The 16,904-nt window shown below is 37.5% G+C and overlaps 1 protein-coding gene across 4 annotated transcripts; it reads left to right on the top strand.

Moving 5' to 3' along the window:
• Nucleotides 1–1,179: 1,179 nt before the first annotated feature.
• On the top strand, nucleotides 1,180–16,706 carry itgae.2 (integrin, alpha E, tandem duplicate 2). Of its 4 annotated transcripts, none has more exons than XM_076282083.1 (31): nucleotides 1,180–1,363; nucleotides 1,750–1,852; nucleotides 1,935–2,008; nucleotides 2,067–2,164; nucleotides 2,794–2,902; nucleotides 3,278–3,373; nucleotides 4,705–4,826; nucleotides 5,119–5,270; nucleotides 5,648–5,801; nucleotides 5,894–6,047; nucleotides 6,157–6,224; nucleotides 6,382–6,538; nucleotides 6,619–6,755; nucleotides 7,378–7,524; nucleotides 8,063–8,281; nucleotides 8,389–8,519; nucleotides 8,710–8,849; nucleotides 8,990–9,138; nucleotides 9,301–9,411; nucleotides 9,539–9,609; nucleotides 9,722–9,857; nucleotides 9,953–10,048; nucleotides 10,161–10,240; nucleotides 10,354–10,434; nucleotides 11,271–11,343; nucleotides 11,423–11,524; nucleotides 11,661–11,696; nucleotides 11,785–11,865; nucleotides 12,108–12,197; nucleotides 12,298–12,408; nucleotides 15,960–16,706. In XM_076282083.1, exons 1-31 carry the CDS (start codon nucleotides 1,336–1,338, stop codon nucleotides 15,999–16,001), a joined length of 3,348 nt encoding a protein of 1,115 aa, XP_076138198.1. In that variant the 5' UTR covers nucleotides 1,180–1,335; the 3' UTR covers nucleotides 16,002–16,706. The 4 variants fall into 4 exon arrangements, with proteins under 4 accessions (XP_076138198.1, XP_076138200.1, XP_076138201.1 ...); XM_076282085.1 differs by having other exon boundaries at nucleotides 1,183–1,363; nucleotides 8,993–9,138; XM_076282086.1 differs by having other exon boundaries at nucleotides 1,183–1,363; nucleotides 8,066–8,281.
• Nucleotides 16,707–16,904: the final 198 nt, after the last annotated feature.

The following is a 16,904-nucleotide window of genomic DNA, read 5'->3' on the forward strand; positions in this document are numbered from 1 at the left end:
TATATCAGCTTCCTCTTTAGCAAGACAGGTCTCCACTTACTCTGACAGAAACCCGAGGAATGACTTGCAAAATGATCAGCTCAGCCACAGACATTTTCGTCTGTGTGTTGCATGCAATGAAATTGTTTCTTTATCACATTCTCAGATGCATCTGTCCAATGAACTAAACGGTGTTGCCATGTCACATGATAGACAGAAAGACAGAGGGTCTGACACAGTTTATTGTGAATGATAGAAACTTGGTCATGCATATCTTCAGATACACTTGAATAATTGACTTTGGGGACACTGAGAGTAGTATTGGTGTATACAAATACAATATCATAGTCCATATTACGCAGCTAGGTTACTATGGGTCTTAGAGAGTGCTTACTGAAATGTAGCAGACGCTTAATTTTGGTAGAGAGGACCACAGGAAATCAGAAGACCAATAAGAGCATTATTAGAAAGCCATTTGGGTCAGTCAGGGAGAGGCTTGAGAGGATGGATGTGGATCTGTATCAGGGCCAGGAGTCTGATGAACATAGTGATGTTTTATAGAAAGGGGATGATGGAGGGCGTAATCTAGTAACTCATTGGCTACTGACCAAGTGATTGGCAGTTTTCAGTCCCAAAACTCCTATAATCCAGAAACTGGCATGGAGAAGCAAGGACTACGCTGTGGGCTGTGTGTGTGAAAGTGTCCAGGATCTTTGGGGTATAATCAGCCAAATGTCAAATAGTCCTGGTGTGCTGGTGATAGAGTAAAGTAATAATCTCTCTGCTCAAATAAACTCAACACATGAAGAACAGATATAGAAAATTACATTTGTTGACTAAATATATGACCATATCACCACTAAATCATTAAAATACTGACAAGGTTGTAAAGAAGTGCACATTTTAAATTGGATGTGACACTCATTTATTCTCTGATACAGCCTAGAGTAGCCTACTGTATGAATAACAGAGTGCAAGAGTGGGAATATAGTAGACCACCCATCATGAGAACTTAATGGGAATGTTCACAGAAGCCTTAAATTGTTTTCTAACATCTCTTTCAAAAGTCAAAATCTTCCTATTCTTCCTGTTCATTTTTATAAAACTATGCCATCAACTGACTAGAGACTAGAACCATTGTCATTGCTTCAATTCATTCGCCCTTTTGTTTGGTCATGCTTTTCATTTCAGACTATACTTCACATCGTTCTACATTCAGTGCAGTGGCACGCAGGTTCTGAGGTAGCATCTCACAGTATGAGACATCGGCTCTGCTGATTATCGACAGACATGCAGAAGGAAATGCTGTTCACTGTGGATTTTAGATGACGCAGAGTTTAGAGAGCTGCCAGGAACATGAAAACTGTGTTTCTATTACTGACGGGTAAGCTTTTTGAAATTAGTCTACATATTAGCCAGTTTTATACACCAAAGTTTTATACACTACATACAGTTTAAACTGTGTTTTAAAATTTCTTAGCCTACATGAAGCAGATTGAGTTTTGATTTTAGCTGGGAGAGCAGGAGGGAAGGTTAACACAATGAGACATAAGATTTATGATTATTGTGAGTCCTAGTCAGTTATGTTGTGTTTGCTTCACAACAACTACCAGTAAACTTTCTTTCGCTCTCGAGATTGAGAAATGTATGGCTAGATTGGGTTAGGCTTCTGTTAGATCATTTATAAGTAGACTATTACATTAACAATTCTATCCAACTTATTGTTTGACATTTGTATTTGTATTAACATAACATGCTCTGCCCTGCCAGCCCTTGTCACAACAGCCGGATTCAACATCTTAAAAGATGCCATGGTTGTTATTAATGAAGGGGAACCCCTTTTCGGACAAGAGACTATTCAATCCAAAAATGGGTATGAAGGCTTCAATTGATACACAAATGCTGTCAGACTGTACACAAAGTTTATTCCATAACATCTATTTTTCCTTCTATAGGATTCTTGTTACTTCCCCCACATCTGGGAAACTGTTCAGATGTGAACTTAACGGGAATTGCTTAGATGTCACAGGTAGGGTATATTTTCTGTTTGAGTATAGTTCTTGTATTTATTCTCTATTCTTTATTAGAGCTTATCTTTATTGCAGAAGATACAGCAAAGGGTCTAAGACCCATCCAATCAGCCTCTAGCATGTTGACGGGACAAACAGAAGAGGAGCAGCACTTGGTAAGTTAAATGACTTTAGGGCTAATTCTGTGAACACTAAATGGTTAACAAAAGTATCTGTGAGTTGCACATTAGCTTTTTTTTAACACGCATGCACTTCCTTAAGAAAATGTTCTTGTGGTCTGACATCTTCTGTGTACGAGTCCTCTTCAGATACATTTTAAAAATTATCTCTGGCTAGATTATTGTTGAGATGGTAGTGTATGAAAAATGAGAAGTATTCTGGTGCACATCACAGACCAGACAGTGTATGTGCTGTCAAGAGCTGTTTCCCCACAAAACCCACAGTTTCCCCTGTTAGGCGTCAGACAGGAGACTTGTCACTATCTGTCTCACCAAATAAGGAAGCCTGTTTGATGAACAAATAGTCCTGTGAATGTTTATTCTTAATTAACTTTCTCAGTTCTTCATTCGTCATATTATATTTACTTTGCCATTATGTCCATTTATCATACAACTGTGTCTCAACAGAACTAAAGTAGATATAGTCTTCAAAAAAGTGTATTACTCTGTCTCGCAATGCATCCTCTCTAAAAGATGTATAGAAGCATCTGTGGAGCACTGCAGGTGCTGTTACACCCACCTCTGCATAAATAGTCCCCTGCCTCTTCACCTTCTATTCCCTTCAGGTTTGTCAGCAGATAAAAACCAAAGTCAGAGTAAAAGAAGAGTTAAATGGTCGATGTCTGTATCGGGTTTCTTCAAGCCAGATAGAGATAATTGATCCTGCTGAAGAAGGTATGACCGCTCCAAATCAATTGAGGCCTTCTGTTAATTGGGAAATATGTGATGCAAGGCATAGTGGTATGCACTTGTAGTCATGAATAATACATATTTGAGACAAAATACTACTAATTATGACCTGATCAATCCTATTATTCATAGTGATAAATTAAGTTTTAATCAAAGCAATGTATATAGTGTTTTCAAAATGAATGGTTAATTTCACTATACCCCAGAGATCTGTGGAAAGGTTCTACAATGTATGAAAAAGAAAACGATGTGTGAAAAGAAAAATAATTAATCTTGCACATATATTTAAAAAGGTTATAATCCCCATGTTCAGAATGTATATACAGTATGTTGCATTTCTGTTGTATTTTCACTTTTCAGCAAATAACATAGCAATAGCAAATAACACGAACAACAACAACAACAACAACAACAACAACAACAACAACGACGACGACGACAACGACGAGGATGAAGGTAATGTACTGTATGTTTTCTTGACAGTTGATGTTTATTATTAGTAACTAATACAGTGTATCATTTATATCTTAATAATTGCAACTATTACATAATAGTTCAGGAATTTTTGTATGCGGTTTAGTGACAGGTAAGTTAAAGGAACAACATTTTGGGAAATTACTGTAGCTTATTCACCCCCAGAGTTAGATAAGATGATACATACCCTTCTCGTCTCTGTGTGTGCAGTAACTCAGTCTGAAGCAGAGCGCATAGCTTGTTGAGATGGACAGTTCCAACTAGCCTATCTCCCAAAGTGACAAAACAACTCAAACATTGCTCTTAATTAGGGCCCGAGCACCGAAGGACGCAAGGTCCTATTGTTTCTATAAGGATTATTATTATTATTATAGTTGGGAATATCCTGCCGTGCTTTGCCATTTTTAAGGTGGCTCCCATGGGCAAAAACTCATGAAATTTGGCACACACAACAGGTGTCTGATAAAGCTGTCATAGACTATGTCATTGAGTCTTGTGGTCATAACAACTCTTAGGGATATGGATCTCCCTACGACGAATATAAGGGGGGGGGGGGGGGGTCATTCCCCCCAAGGGGGTAGGCTGAATGGAGTTTTTAGGATAACTTGTCAATTGTCACACTCCATGTCACAAAATTTATGTCATAAATTGATTACTTGGAAGTAAGTCAGTAAGTGATTTCGATGCATAAAACTTACAAGAACAAGCACACATCAGATATGTGCATTTGAAAAATGCACCACACGCATTGTTGGATTCCGAAATGTCACGGGTCGCAGACCACAGGTGCAGGCTGCCTCCATTTTGTTTGTTTCCAGTTCAGAGAGCCAGGACCCTGTATGAAGACAGTGTTTTTTACAGAGTATACTCAGAGATGGTGAGATCACTTAACACTGCTTACCTTTAACTCAGAGGAAGCGGTACACCTCCTAATAAGTGCCCCATTGCTTCATTTTGCCAACAAAACAAAGTCAAAAAGCTCTTCTTTTAGGAGGTCTTTCACTATCTGTGAGCTAACTTGTCATTGAACCATTTGAAATACTCCCCACTTCTGATAGAGAACTGTAAAACCTATAATAACATTATTAGATCATTTCTCTTTTAAAGTCTACGATTTCTCTGGGTTATAAAACCATAAATGAAGTAGTAATTTGGTATTTAGGTTATTTTTTTAAAATCTGATAGCTCCATTTAAGATAGGCCTATATATAGTAGTATAGCATAGTACCCCTGGCCCGGCATAGTATTTCTGGAGGAGAATAAAGCACAATGGTTCTGTTTATACTCAGTTGTTTTCTCTTTTGAATTCAAAGACCCAGGAACAGAGATTGCCTTTGTTCTGGATGGCTCAGGAAGCATTGATCCTCCTGACTTCGTCATGGCCAAAGATTTTATAACTCAAGTTATGAAAAATGTCTGGTTACAATGTTTTGATGTAAGTAAAACAGTGTCATACAACCTTATGGCTCTCATATTTACTATAACACCAACAGTAACAAAAAATGCATGCTTTGTTAGTCATCTCTGAGGTGAACGATACATGTAAATTCTGTATTAATGATCAAATTCCTGTCGACCTTACTTGCAATTAACTGTTAGCTTGTAATGCGATATCTCACTCTTCACAAATACCATAACTGTGTAAATTGCACAGATCTAAAGATTGTTGGGGTCTAGATAGAGGCACTGGGAGATCATTTAATGTATTATTGTTATTTCCTCATCAGTGCAATTTTGCAGTTGTACAATATGGAGATTTTGTCAGAACTGAGCTTTCACTAAAGGAAAATGATGATGCATCCCAAGCCATTAAAAAGATTTCTGGCATAGAGCAAATAACAAAAGTCACTGTGACAGCGTCAGCCATCAATCATGTTCTGTAAGTAATATAAAACAACTCTTATATACTTCACTACACTATCAGCATCAAGGTCAGGCACTTTTGCCACTGAGTGCTCATGATAAAGAGGTTCAAGTTTGGCCTGGCATCAATTCTCAGCTCAACTCCTGACCTCTTCTCCCTATTAACTCGAAAATCCAACACAAATAAGCAAAAAAAATAATTCATTTCTAACTCCACATAAACACATGCTTCCACATTGCTAGTATTATTTTTGTGCCTTGAAAAAGCCAAATACATACAAAGCTCCTAAAAACAAAGAATAGTTCTGAAATCTATTTTTCATAAATGTATTTGCTTGTACTGTATAGACCTTTCGGGTGAATGGTGACTAAAAGAAAATATTTCATTTTCAGCGAACATGTTTTTGTTCCTGAAAATGGATCAAACCCGGACTCTAAGAAATATATTATTGTGGTGACAGATGGACGTATATATTGGGATAAGATGAATCTTACAACGGTCTTGCAGAACCCCAAAATGGAAAACATTACCCGCTTTGCAATAGGGGTGAGCTGATGTATTTAAGATTGCGTTTTTGATTGTGTTTGTTTAAAGCAACTGAACCCTTACAGTGTTTTCTCTATTTTTATAAAATGCAGGTTGGACCTGAGGTGCTTAAAAACGCAGTTGCACTTAAGGAGATGAAAGAGATAGCTTCAGACCCAGATGAAGAGTATTTTTTTGAAGTTGGCAATTACGATGCACTGGATACCATTTTGTCAAAATTACAGAAAGGCATTTTGGGTATTGAGGGTACGCAACCATTTTTGGTATTACAAATTCAGCTGATAGCTAAACATATACCTGTTTTGACTTTATTTGTGATAGTTGTTGTTATTGTTGTTTAAACCTGCTCATGTAGGCACTGGAGGAGTAGGTTTCCGCTTTGAATTGGCAGAAGCTGGGTTCAGCTCTCACATCGCCCCTGATGTGAGTTAGAGATGCCTTGTACTATATATGCACTGCAATGAGGTTTTCATGATTTAATTAAGAGGGGTGTTACTTTAAATTTATTTAGAAAGTCCACCGATCTGTAATTCTCGTTCATTCACAAAGTACTGTCACCTAATCAATAATTGTTTTGCAGAATTGTCTTCTTTTTGGTGCCGTGGGTGCCTTTGACTGGAGTGGTGGATTGATTGTAAAAAATATTGAAACTGGCTCAACAGCGTTTCTAAATGAAACAAACAATGAACCAAAAATTCCAAAGACAGCTGGGAAGGAACAGCGGTTTTCATACTTGGGTAAAAGTTTTACGGTATTGATGATTGAGGTCCTCAGGGTCCTTTTACCAAGACACTTACTTCATCAACGTTGTTTGTAGGTTACAGTGTGACATCTGCACAGAGGTTGGGTAAAACACTCTACCTCTCTGGGGCCCCCAGATACAACCTGACAGGAGGAGTTTTGGTTTTCAGCGGAGAAACACATGATCTGCAACAGTTACTGCCTGGAGACCAGGTATGACCAGATTTTATGTAAATTGATGATATTTCATCATCATGTCCTCTGATTGGTTATTTCCTTTCCTACACTGGTTATTTCCTTGTGTATACGTGCTTTCTATGTTATTCATTTACAGAAAGTCGGAATCGCACATTCATTATTCTCATGAAGTGGGTCAGGGCGTTATGTAATGTGTAAATGTATTTATATAGCACATTATCATACACAATAGTCATTCAATTATTTATATCCGCTTTGGCGCCGTATCTCCTCCACTCCACTATGATTTTATTATCACATAAGTAGAACCACAGTTTTAGGGACTTTGCTTAGCATTAACAACACCCCTTAGCTCTAAGTCCCTGTCACTTACAACCTCCTTGCACTAGTTATTACACACCTCAGACATCTGATTGCATCGACTGATATCAGTGTTAACAATTCACTTCTCCCATGCCATCTTGCAGCTGCCACACAGCTTTGCCACATTTTGCATTTTCTCAAAAAATCACTCAATTCATCTCATCTTTTTTATCCATTTGTTATTATTGGAATGCAGAACCAATAATGCCTATTATCTGGAAACACCATTTGTCACAAAAATGTTTGATATATGCATTGTTATTTTGTATTGTAGGTGGGCTCATATTTTGGGTCTGTTCTCTGTGTCCTGAATGTTGACAAATCCGAGATCTCGAAAACAGATAACTATTTATTAGTTGGAGCTCCATACTTTCACAGAAAGGGAGAAGAGGGAAAGGTTTTTGTGTACAAACTGCATGAGGTAAGTGAACATTGTTTCAGAGACAGGTGACTTCATTTCTGTTTCAGTCATTGAATGATTTTACAAAATACTCACTGTATACACTTTATACAGACTTTAAAAGTTTATTTGACATATACAGTAACATCTTACTCCTCTTCGTCCCCCTTGGGACATAAGGCTTCAATGAGTACTCTCCATTGCATTCGGTCCTTGGCAGCATGTTGGGCCTCTCCACATTTCAGGTTAATCTGTTCCAGCTCTTGTGTCACAGTTAGGCGCCAGCTGGTTTTGGGCCTCCCAGGTTTTCTTTTGCCTGGAGGTATTCTGTATTCTTAAGGCCACTTTTGTGATGCGGTCCTGCTCCATCCTCAACATAATGTCCTAGCCATGTGTCTGTGTGTAATCTCCTTGGTGATGTTCCGGCTTCCCGTTTTCTTGTATAGTTCATTGTTGGAGATCTTATTTGGCCAAAAGATCTGGCATACTCATGTCTGTTTTGTATTTGTATACAGCAACATGACAGGATAATAATGATAATGTCTTTTGTCTTCTGCAGCAGCATGGGTTTCAAAAGCAGGACTGGGAGTGGTCAGGTGTGCCTAAGTATGCCTTTGCTAGATTTGGGTCTGCCATAGCAAACATTGGAGATGTTGATGGGAACGGATACAATGATGTGGCTGTTGGAGCCCCCCTTGAAGAGAGAAATGGAGGGACATCTGGCAGTATCTACATTTACAATGGATTCATGGGTGGCCTTCGACAGGAGCACTCACAAGTAACTACAGGATGTTTTTAGTTGACTGTTTGACCAGTGTGTCATTCTTCATGTCCATTCAAATCAGCTGAAAGGTATTTGCTGTGTTGTTTTTTCTCTCTCCCAAGAGAATTTCAGCAGCAGAAATGGGGATGAAGCTGAAATACTTTGGCCAATCTGTGAGCCCCATGGCGGAAGCTGGGCGAAGGAGGCAGGAGTATATCAGTGTTGGGAGTGAAGGAAACGTCACTGTGTTAAAGTATGTCAGAACAGAAAAGAGTTTATGAAAATAATGATTTTAGAGAATAGCAAGTCGCAAATCACTCCTTCAGAGGCAGAGGCTTGAGATCTTTTTTTTTTTTGTTTCTAATCATGACCTGAACACTAAATGCAGCTGTATATGAGTGACATTTGTCATTTCATCACACGGTCATTTCCACTTTCAACAGAACACTTCCTGTGATTGTCTTCAAGCCTACAATCACAGTTGAACCTTCCATGATTAAGCGCTCTCATCAGGCTGAGGAGATTCCCAAATTACAGATTAAACTCCATATCTGTTTATATGCACGAAGAGCAGATTTTGAAGGTAAGAACTTATGTGTCCCATATTATTACACGGTATAACTTGATGTACATGTCATATACACACTAATTAAATGATCTTGCTGGGACAGTCATAAATGTTTTTTTTATCATTTCTTAAACATTTCATTGCTTCTGATCTAGAAGTCTCTAGCATTTCTGTTCTATACAACATTGACTTGGACCCTGGTCAAGCCGAGAAGCGTCTTACCTTTCACAAGGCATCAAAACAAGGCAGCTTCAGCGTGACTAATGATATCGCCTGCATCCCCAAAATGAACTTGCATTTTTCGGTAGGCCTTTTTTGGAAAATTAACTCCTATTTACCCCTATGAGTAAGTCTTTTGCGGAAGGGATAGTAGTCAACCAATATTGTTGCAGCTACAAAGACAAAATGTAAATGATAATCCATTGTTGATTCATGATTAAACTGATTTATTTCATCTTTAACAAAGGGATGCTCTGACTGTTTTACACCGATCCTAGTCAAGTTTAATTTTAGCCTCACCTCAACAACAGCACCTTATGTTCTGGATGCATTTACCCCAACAGAGATATCAAAAGAGGTACATCTGTCATTTTGCATTTGTAAGACTGAAACACTTAACCACAGAACCAATATATTCCTTTTAGGATTAATCAGATTAATACATATTGTAACATGTGAAATATGGTTCATTGTACAATCTGTAGATTACCTTTGAGAGACAGTGTGAACAGAAACTATGTCCAGCAAGGATAAGCCTATCAAATTCACGCCTCAGGTGGGTAAGATGATTTACAGGTTGTTCACATGTCATAACATAAGTTTCCATTTTACTTTTAAAAATTGAAACTCTGTTTTGATTTAAGAATATGATTGTTTTATGATTACAGCAAACAAAAAATCATAATTGGAGACACTCAAGACTTGGACATAACTTTACATCTTACCAATACCGGATATGATTCCTACAAGACAACTCTGACTTTGACTTATCCCAGCGTCCTTCTCTTTTCCAAGATATTAAAGGTAACAAATAGTATATTGTTTCATAACAATGAGTAAGACATTTCTGTCAGGGCTGTAAAAGAACCTCAGCCTGAGGCAATTTTGATGCATTACAGAAACCAGAGAGAGCTTCCTGTGAAAATGCAATCAGTGAAACGTTTTCTGAGCTGAAGTGTAATCTTAGTCACCCAAGCTTCAGAAGCTCATCTCAGGTATTTGTTAATTTTTTACAATGTGTTTGTGATGTTATTCCAACCTCTTTCAAATACACACTTAAATATATACCAAAACTTAAAGAACTCCGTATGTGGTTTATATTTTCAGGCCATTTTGTCCATGTCATGGCAGATTGAGGGCACAAAATCAGCTCAAAAGACTGCTGATATCGGTGTCATCTTGGCGAAGTCAGTAATGTTTTAGTTCACTATTAGTGTATTCTTCAATACTTATAAATAAATAGTTCTGTTGTGGATTGATTTCCATAATTCTTAAAAGTATTTTCCCCCATCGACTACAGTGAAAATAATGGCTCTCAGATCCTGGATCAGAGGAATTTTACATTTGGAATAAAGAATGCCCTTAGAGTGGGACTTCAGGGGTGAGTGTGACATTGAATCAATCAATCAATCAATCAATTTATTGTTTATAGTGCAGTATCACCATGCTGCAACATGGTCTCAATACACTTTACTGTTTTATCTTTATCTTGGTCATTTAGTTAACGTTATATATGGTTATAGATACACACTGAATGCTGGGTAAATTTTGTCTGGTGAGCATGGCTGTTACCGATAATTCTTTAAACCCTCCTCACTATGATTTTATGATCACACAAGTAGAACCTCCGTTTGACATAGGCTGTTAAAAAGAGTGTCCATGAAGTGGATGGAAATGGTGTACAATGTACTGGAAGCAAATTGCCCAGCCTGTCTAAATGCCAGCAGTAGATTGACGAGGCAAACGTCATCATTGCTACTCCATATAGGTAGAATGAAGACTTTCTCCAACCAATATTGACATGGGGAGAGACAGTTTGGATAACCCACTGAAGACAATACTATGGCTAATGGTTAAAAATGACACAGTCCTTCATGCAGTCATTTAACTCTAAAAGCACCATCATCAAACAAACAAATACTTTTTATGACGATTTGCTTTTTTGGGCATTCCTGCAATCAGCCTTTTGTGTTATGTCGCACCTCACTTGATAAATTATTGTAAATTACTTTGGATAAAAGCATCTGCCAAGTCACTTCTTCTAAATGTAAATCATTGCTATGTTTATGTTTATGGTATTTGGCAGACACTTTTGTCTAAAGCAACTTACAGTATATGGGCTATAAGTATTGAGGCACTGACGTATCATTTTTAGTCTCAGTATTGGTATCTGTTACTGTATCTCAGTATTGGTATCTGTTATTGTTTTGCATGCAGAAATGCTGAACCCCCCACTTCACTGAAGAATGAGGAGGAGAGCGTCGATAAACCATTGAAAATCATATTTGAGGTACAGTAGAATGCTAACTGTTTTGAGAAATTGTCTATCCACACATAAGAAAGGTACGAAACACTGATCTCCTTTCCAGCCTGACGGTGAGAACAAACATGATGCCACTTTAAATATTACCATCACCATAAAATTGGAGACAACTCACACCAAGGTGTCTATCAAAAGGAGTTCCCCAGAGGTACCATCATGATAGATTTTCTTAGTTTATTCTGATACTATATTAATCATTATACTGATACTATATTAATTAATTTTTAGTTGATTAAGAATTATCAGTAATAACCAATAACTTTGACTGTGTCCATGTTTTTCAGAGTGGATGTGTCTTCCCATATGAAGGTGAAATCAAAGTAAGAAACTAAATCAGCCTTGAAATAACTGAAACATTTTAAGATAATACATGGTGTGGCATTACATGTGTGTTTGTTTCTCCTCCAGGGAGAGTACCAGATGCACTGCGTTCAGACAGACCTCAAAAAAATTATCATCAGCATGGACGTGCATATCTTTAAAACACAGGTTGGAGTTTAAATGGGTTGAATATAAAGAAACTACAACACATCTAAATAATTACATGAATGTATGAATGGATGTATAATTATAAATGTATAAATAATGTAACATATATATAAAAATATATGACTGTATTTTGCCTTTTAAGGACAGGTTACAGACATGAGAGTCACAAGTAACATGTAATGATTCAGTCAGAAACATTTCTTTACCTTTTCTTTGTACTTTAACCTTATTCTTTAAAATAGGAGCATGATGAAAAGATTGTAGTCAAAGGAGAGCTGGGCTTTGACCAAAGCACTTTTGAGGCACTGGACAGGAATCGACTGAAGAAGGAGGCAAGTAACACCTCACAGTCTCTTCATAGAAGGGCCATTGTGTCCCACTACAAATGACCTTGACATCTGCCCCCCACCCCCCCTTTTCTCTCTCTTAAAGGTGGTGGTCACAGTAAGGAAACTGGCTGTTGTCAAATCAATGCCAGCAATCATTGGAGGGTCCATAGGAGGTTTTCTGTTCTTAGCCATTATTATTGTGATCCTTTGGAAGGTAAATAGTAAATCAAACACACACACACTGGCTTACAGTAAAGATCCAATGGAACATCTATAGGCCTGATGCAGATAATTTGATTCAGTAACAATCGATTGAATTCTATAACGCAGTGTGGTTGCGCAGCACAATAGGCCTAATTGTTTTCAGAGCGTTGTGGTGCTATTGCTGTATGTGAAAGTCCCATCAGGGAACATGGTGTTTCTTCATGGAAAAAGTTGCCTCCCTCACTGTGGTGAATACTAGTGTGGTGCTCAATTGATGTGGGGGCAAATTTGATTGGCACGGTCGGGCACAAGGCCTAGTGGCCTCAGTGAACCTCCTTGACTCGGCTTAGTCAGTGTAGGCTGTAGAAGTAGTTACTCTCCGTAATGAGTGGATAAAATTGGGCAAGAATGGGAATAGGACCCATATCATCTGCTTGGAAAGTCTGCAAAGCTAACCACCAATACTGTGGTCACAATGGGGTGTAATCCTATTAATGAACTGACACGGATCCTCAGCAATTTGTGCAAATCTTATCGGCATCAAATTCACACACATACAGTTGCCCCCAGAATTATTGGCACTTTTAGTTGACTAAAAAGAGGAATATAAAATCATCTTTTGGAAATTGATCTTAATGCCTTAAGTAAAAAAAAAAGAGGAAATATCCAACCTTTAAGGACACCAATTTTCTTTGTGAACGAATAATGTATCATACATAAACTAGAAAATGTAATTCCAGGGAATTACCATTGCATGTAAATGCAAAAAAAAACGCTGTTTATAACATTATATTACTTACAGTATAATTATTCAGATTACATAGACTTACAGTATTCTTGAAAAACACTTGGTTAGATGTTGGCTTAGAGTATATGACAGTAAAAATAAATTGTTAATTCAATATTGATCCAACATTCTTTGTTTTAATACAGCAGAATACACAAATGAACACTTATCAACCAATGTAAGCTTGATTGAAAAATTGATTGATTCAAAGTTGTTGAAACCAATTTTAAAGTTACCCAATAATGATTAGGGAGAAACCAGATGTCTACTGAATTTGCATTCTTACAGAACTTGATAATGCCAATCATATTATAAGATCTATTTATCAGTGGTAATTCTGAACTGGCAGCAAGAGCTACTGGTCTCAGTTAATAGTAATAGGTCACATTTGGTGGTGATATAGACTGAAGAATAAGATTTAGCCCTTCAGATGATCAGTTTTAGACAGAACTTAGGTTAGAATCTTAATTTTCACACAGCACAGCTGAGGTCTAAAAACAGAGGTCTAACAGCACAGCTAAGTTTCACAGATGTCACAGCACAGGTATGATTCAAATGTGTGCATGCTTCATATAGTTGTCGTCATAGTCCTCCTGTAACAATATAATACTCAGAATGTCTCAGTGTAGATCTCAGATCTACGTCTCAGTAATATAGTTCAAAGGTATGTGCACATATGTTGAGATATGGTCACATGTTTTTAGAAATGAATGCAAGTGTTAATGTCAGCGACGTATGGTTGGTTGGCAGGATGTGCACACAGACAGGCACACACGTAATGTAATACACGGTCATCACCACACTGGTCTGGTACCTAAAAGACAAAAGCAAACAAGTTAGTTATACCAAAAACAATGAACGTGTACAATTGTTCAATACAACTTAGATATTTAAGTGAGGTTGTTGCACCATAAATCTAATGGTATTTAAATATACTAGCCTATAGTATTTCGTTGCAAACAAAGCAACATTTTGTGTTTTATTTATTTCAGTTTAAGGATAGTTGATAGCCAAACAGTTTAAAGTAAACAGCTTAGAACACTTTGTAGGCAAAGGGTGTGTTGCTGTTGATAATCATAAACTGAGTCTTAAGGATGGACCATTCTGATATTATGTATCTTGATAACCAACTAGCTTACACAGCTTGCTAGGTCTGTTATCCACATTTTTTCTACATATTACGATGTAGGCCTACTCTAGGATGTAGCCTACTACAACTGGGAAGCTTGATTCGTGTGCCAGGCTACGCTTTAATTTTTAGGCCAGAAAAATGCAGAAATGAGTAACGTTAGCCTAGGAAGTAAACATACTCTGTAGCCTATGTTGACAACACAAACGTTATTCCTCAACTTCTGTAGTGTGTTTTAACAATACTTTGGTCATATGGTCCGTTTCCAAACAGTAGGCTATGGCTTTCATCAGGTCCCTTTCAACAGGTGTATTTTATCAAGAGCCAGATAGTATCCGTAGGCCTACAATATGATTAGGCTACTTTATCTGGTTAACGTTAACGTTACTGCTGGTTAGTGAGCAAATGTAACGTTAACGTCAGTGATTAGCTGGGAGCAACGTTAAGTTTGATTGTCGTTAGCTAACATTGTCGAAACCTACAGCTAACCGGTCACTTCAAAGTTGACGACATTAACGTTGATTAGGTGGGTTTCCTTAACGTTACATGATAAATAGCAACAGATCAAGTGCTAACGTTAACTATTCCCCTAACATAACGTTAGTTTGGCTATTTCATACAACATAATGTTTGAGGACTTAAATGAGTCAAATGCCAAAAATCGGACCACTTACCTTGTCTGTAGTTGGAGAAGGACAGTTACGAGCAAGTAAAGTGGGATCACGGCAGGCGATAAGACTAACGTTCAGAAGACTCCAGTGGTAGAAAGATTGCATGGTTGATTGCATTCAGCTGCAGTTCACGTCATAATGCTAAAAGTTGCCGCCACGACGGTCAATGTTAACTCAATGGGAATTTGTTGCTCTTTTATCGTAAATATCTCAAAAAGTATAAAGTTCACAAATGTAAAAAATACATTGTGTAATTGTCCGTTACAAGACCTTTGTAGGAGTGTTTGAATGACGTCAAACGGTTCAGTGGTTTTAGTGTTATTAAACGTCAAATTTGGTCGGAAGAAGAATAATAAAAGACGATAAGAAGAACAGTGATAATAGTCCATTGCATTTACATGCAATGCAATAAATGTTCTTCCTTAAAATACAGGGGTCATAAGTATTGGGACCCCTATGTTAAATTCCCATAGAGGCAGGCAGATTTGTATTTTTTAAAGGCCAGTTATTTCATGGATCCAGGATACTATGCATCTTGATAAAGTTCCCTTGGCCTTTGGAATTGAAATAGTCCCACATCATCACATACCCTTCACCATACCTAGAGATTGGCATGGTGTTATTTCAGTTAGCCTATTAGCTGGTTTGATGCTCATTGAGCTCAATGCAAATCAAACCAGCTAACTGAAATAAAACCAAAATAGGGGGATCAGGACATGACCCGGGTCAGACTGGTGGACCTGGTCCTGAATGTGGTATGGGCACTGTAGCCATTGCGCCACAGCGTCTCCCCTATAGCCACTTCTATTAAATTGACCTTGATCCGTCTCACACTATGGGGTCCTTGAATTTTGGGGAAAAGGGCTTGGGAAATCCTTGAGAAGTCCTTGAATTTGATGTTAAATAAGGAGTGGGAACTCTGCAGTCTGCGTACAATATGTGTGACATATATGATTTTCTGTTCTTCTCTTTAGTGTGGGTTTTTCAAAAGGCGCCATCAAGTGGAGCAAGGATAGAACAGCAGCTGAGGGATGTTCGCATGCATGGAGGTGCTTCTCATGGCCTTCTAAGCTGAACTTAGTTGATCTCCAAATCTTTAAAATGTACTTTTTTTTCAACTCATATGAATGTTTTTTTAAAACCTTATTCTTCAATTATTGGAAATTATGATTTAATTATATGTAAACATGATAGTGTCATTTTATATTCATATAACAGCGTATTATCAAAGTGATTGTTTTTCACAGATGTTTTGCCTCTGCTATTATTTTAAATTGCTATTACATTTCTTTTTCAACCGATGAAATGTATTTAAAAGCCTAGTATTGCTGTTTAACTATACAAAACACATTTAAGCTCTGTATTGAAATGTATCAACTCTCTTTATAAAATATGAACTATAATTGATAAGCTGTGCTGCTGTATTAGTCCTGCTATATTCTATGTCTTGATGAAACTGATTTCCTTTATATGGCTATCGGAAGCTGTGCCAACATAAGATTGTTACCATGTTCATAAACGTTTGAATGTTTCAACGATGTTTCAGCTGTATCAAACTGTACAGTTTTGATTGAATGTAGGCCTGTTAATTGGCATTAGGCTATACAGTTGGTAGATGTTTTTATGCTTAAAGTTGAGCTGGTTCTTGAGCATAAGAAATGTCATTACTGATAAATGCTTATTTATGAGCACATGACAATAAACTTAAACTTAAACTTGAACTCCATTGAGAGTGAACTGATCTGTTGGTGGTGCTGGATGCTCTATGAATGCAGAAATTTGCCCTGTTTTTGTACACTTTTGTGCCTAGTTTTAATAATAGGAAGAAGATGAGACTTTTCTTAAGCCCTGATATAAAGAGTTTTTGTTGCTTTATGTTATCTAAGCGCAAGTCCAAATATCCCTCCTTGCTTACACTG

Source organism: Alosa pseudoharengus, unplaced genomic scaffold (genome assembly GCF_046254945.1).
Source record: "Alosa pseudoharengus isolate Yale_2024_CS ecotype anadromous, Long Island Sound unplaced genomic scaffold, YU_APseudo_1.1 YU_APseudo_1.1_scf_13, whole genome shotgun sequence".
NCBI classification, from domain to species: Eukaryota; Metazoa; Chordata; class Actinopteri; order Clupeiformes; family Clupeidae; genus Alosa; species Alosa pseudoharengus.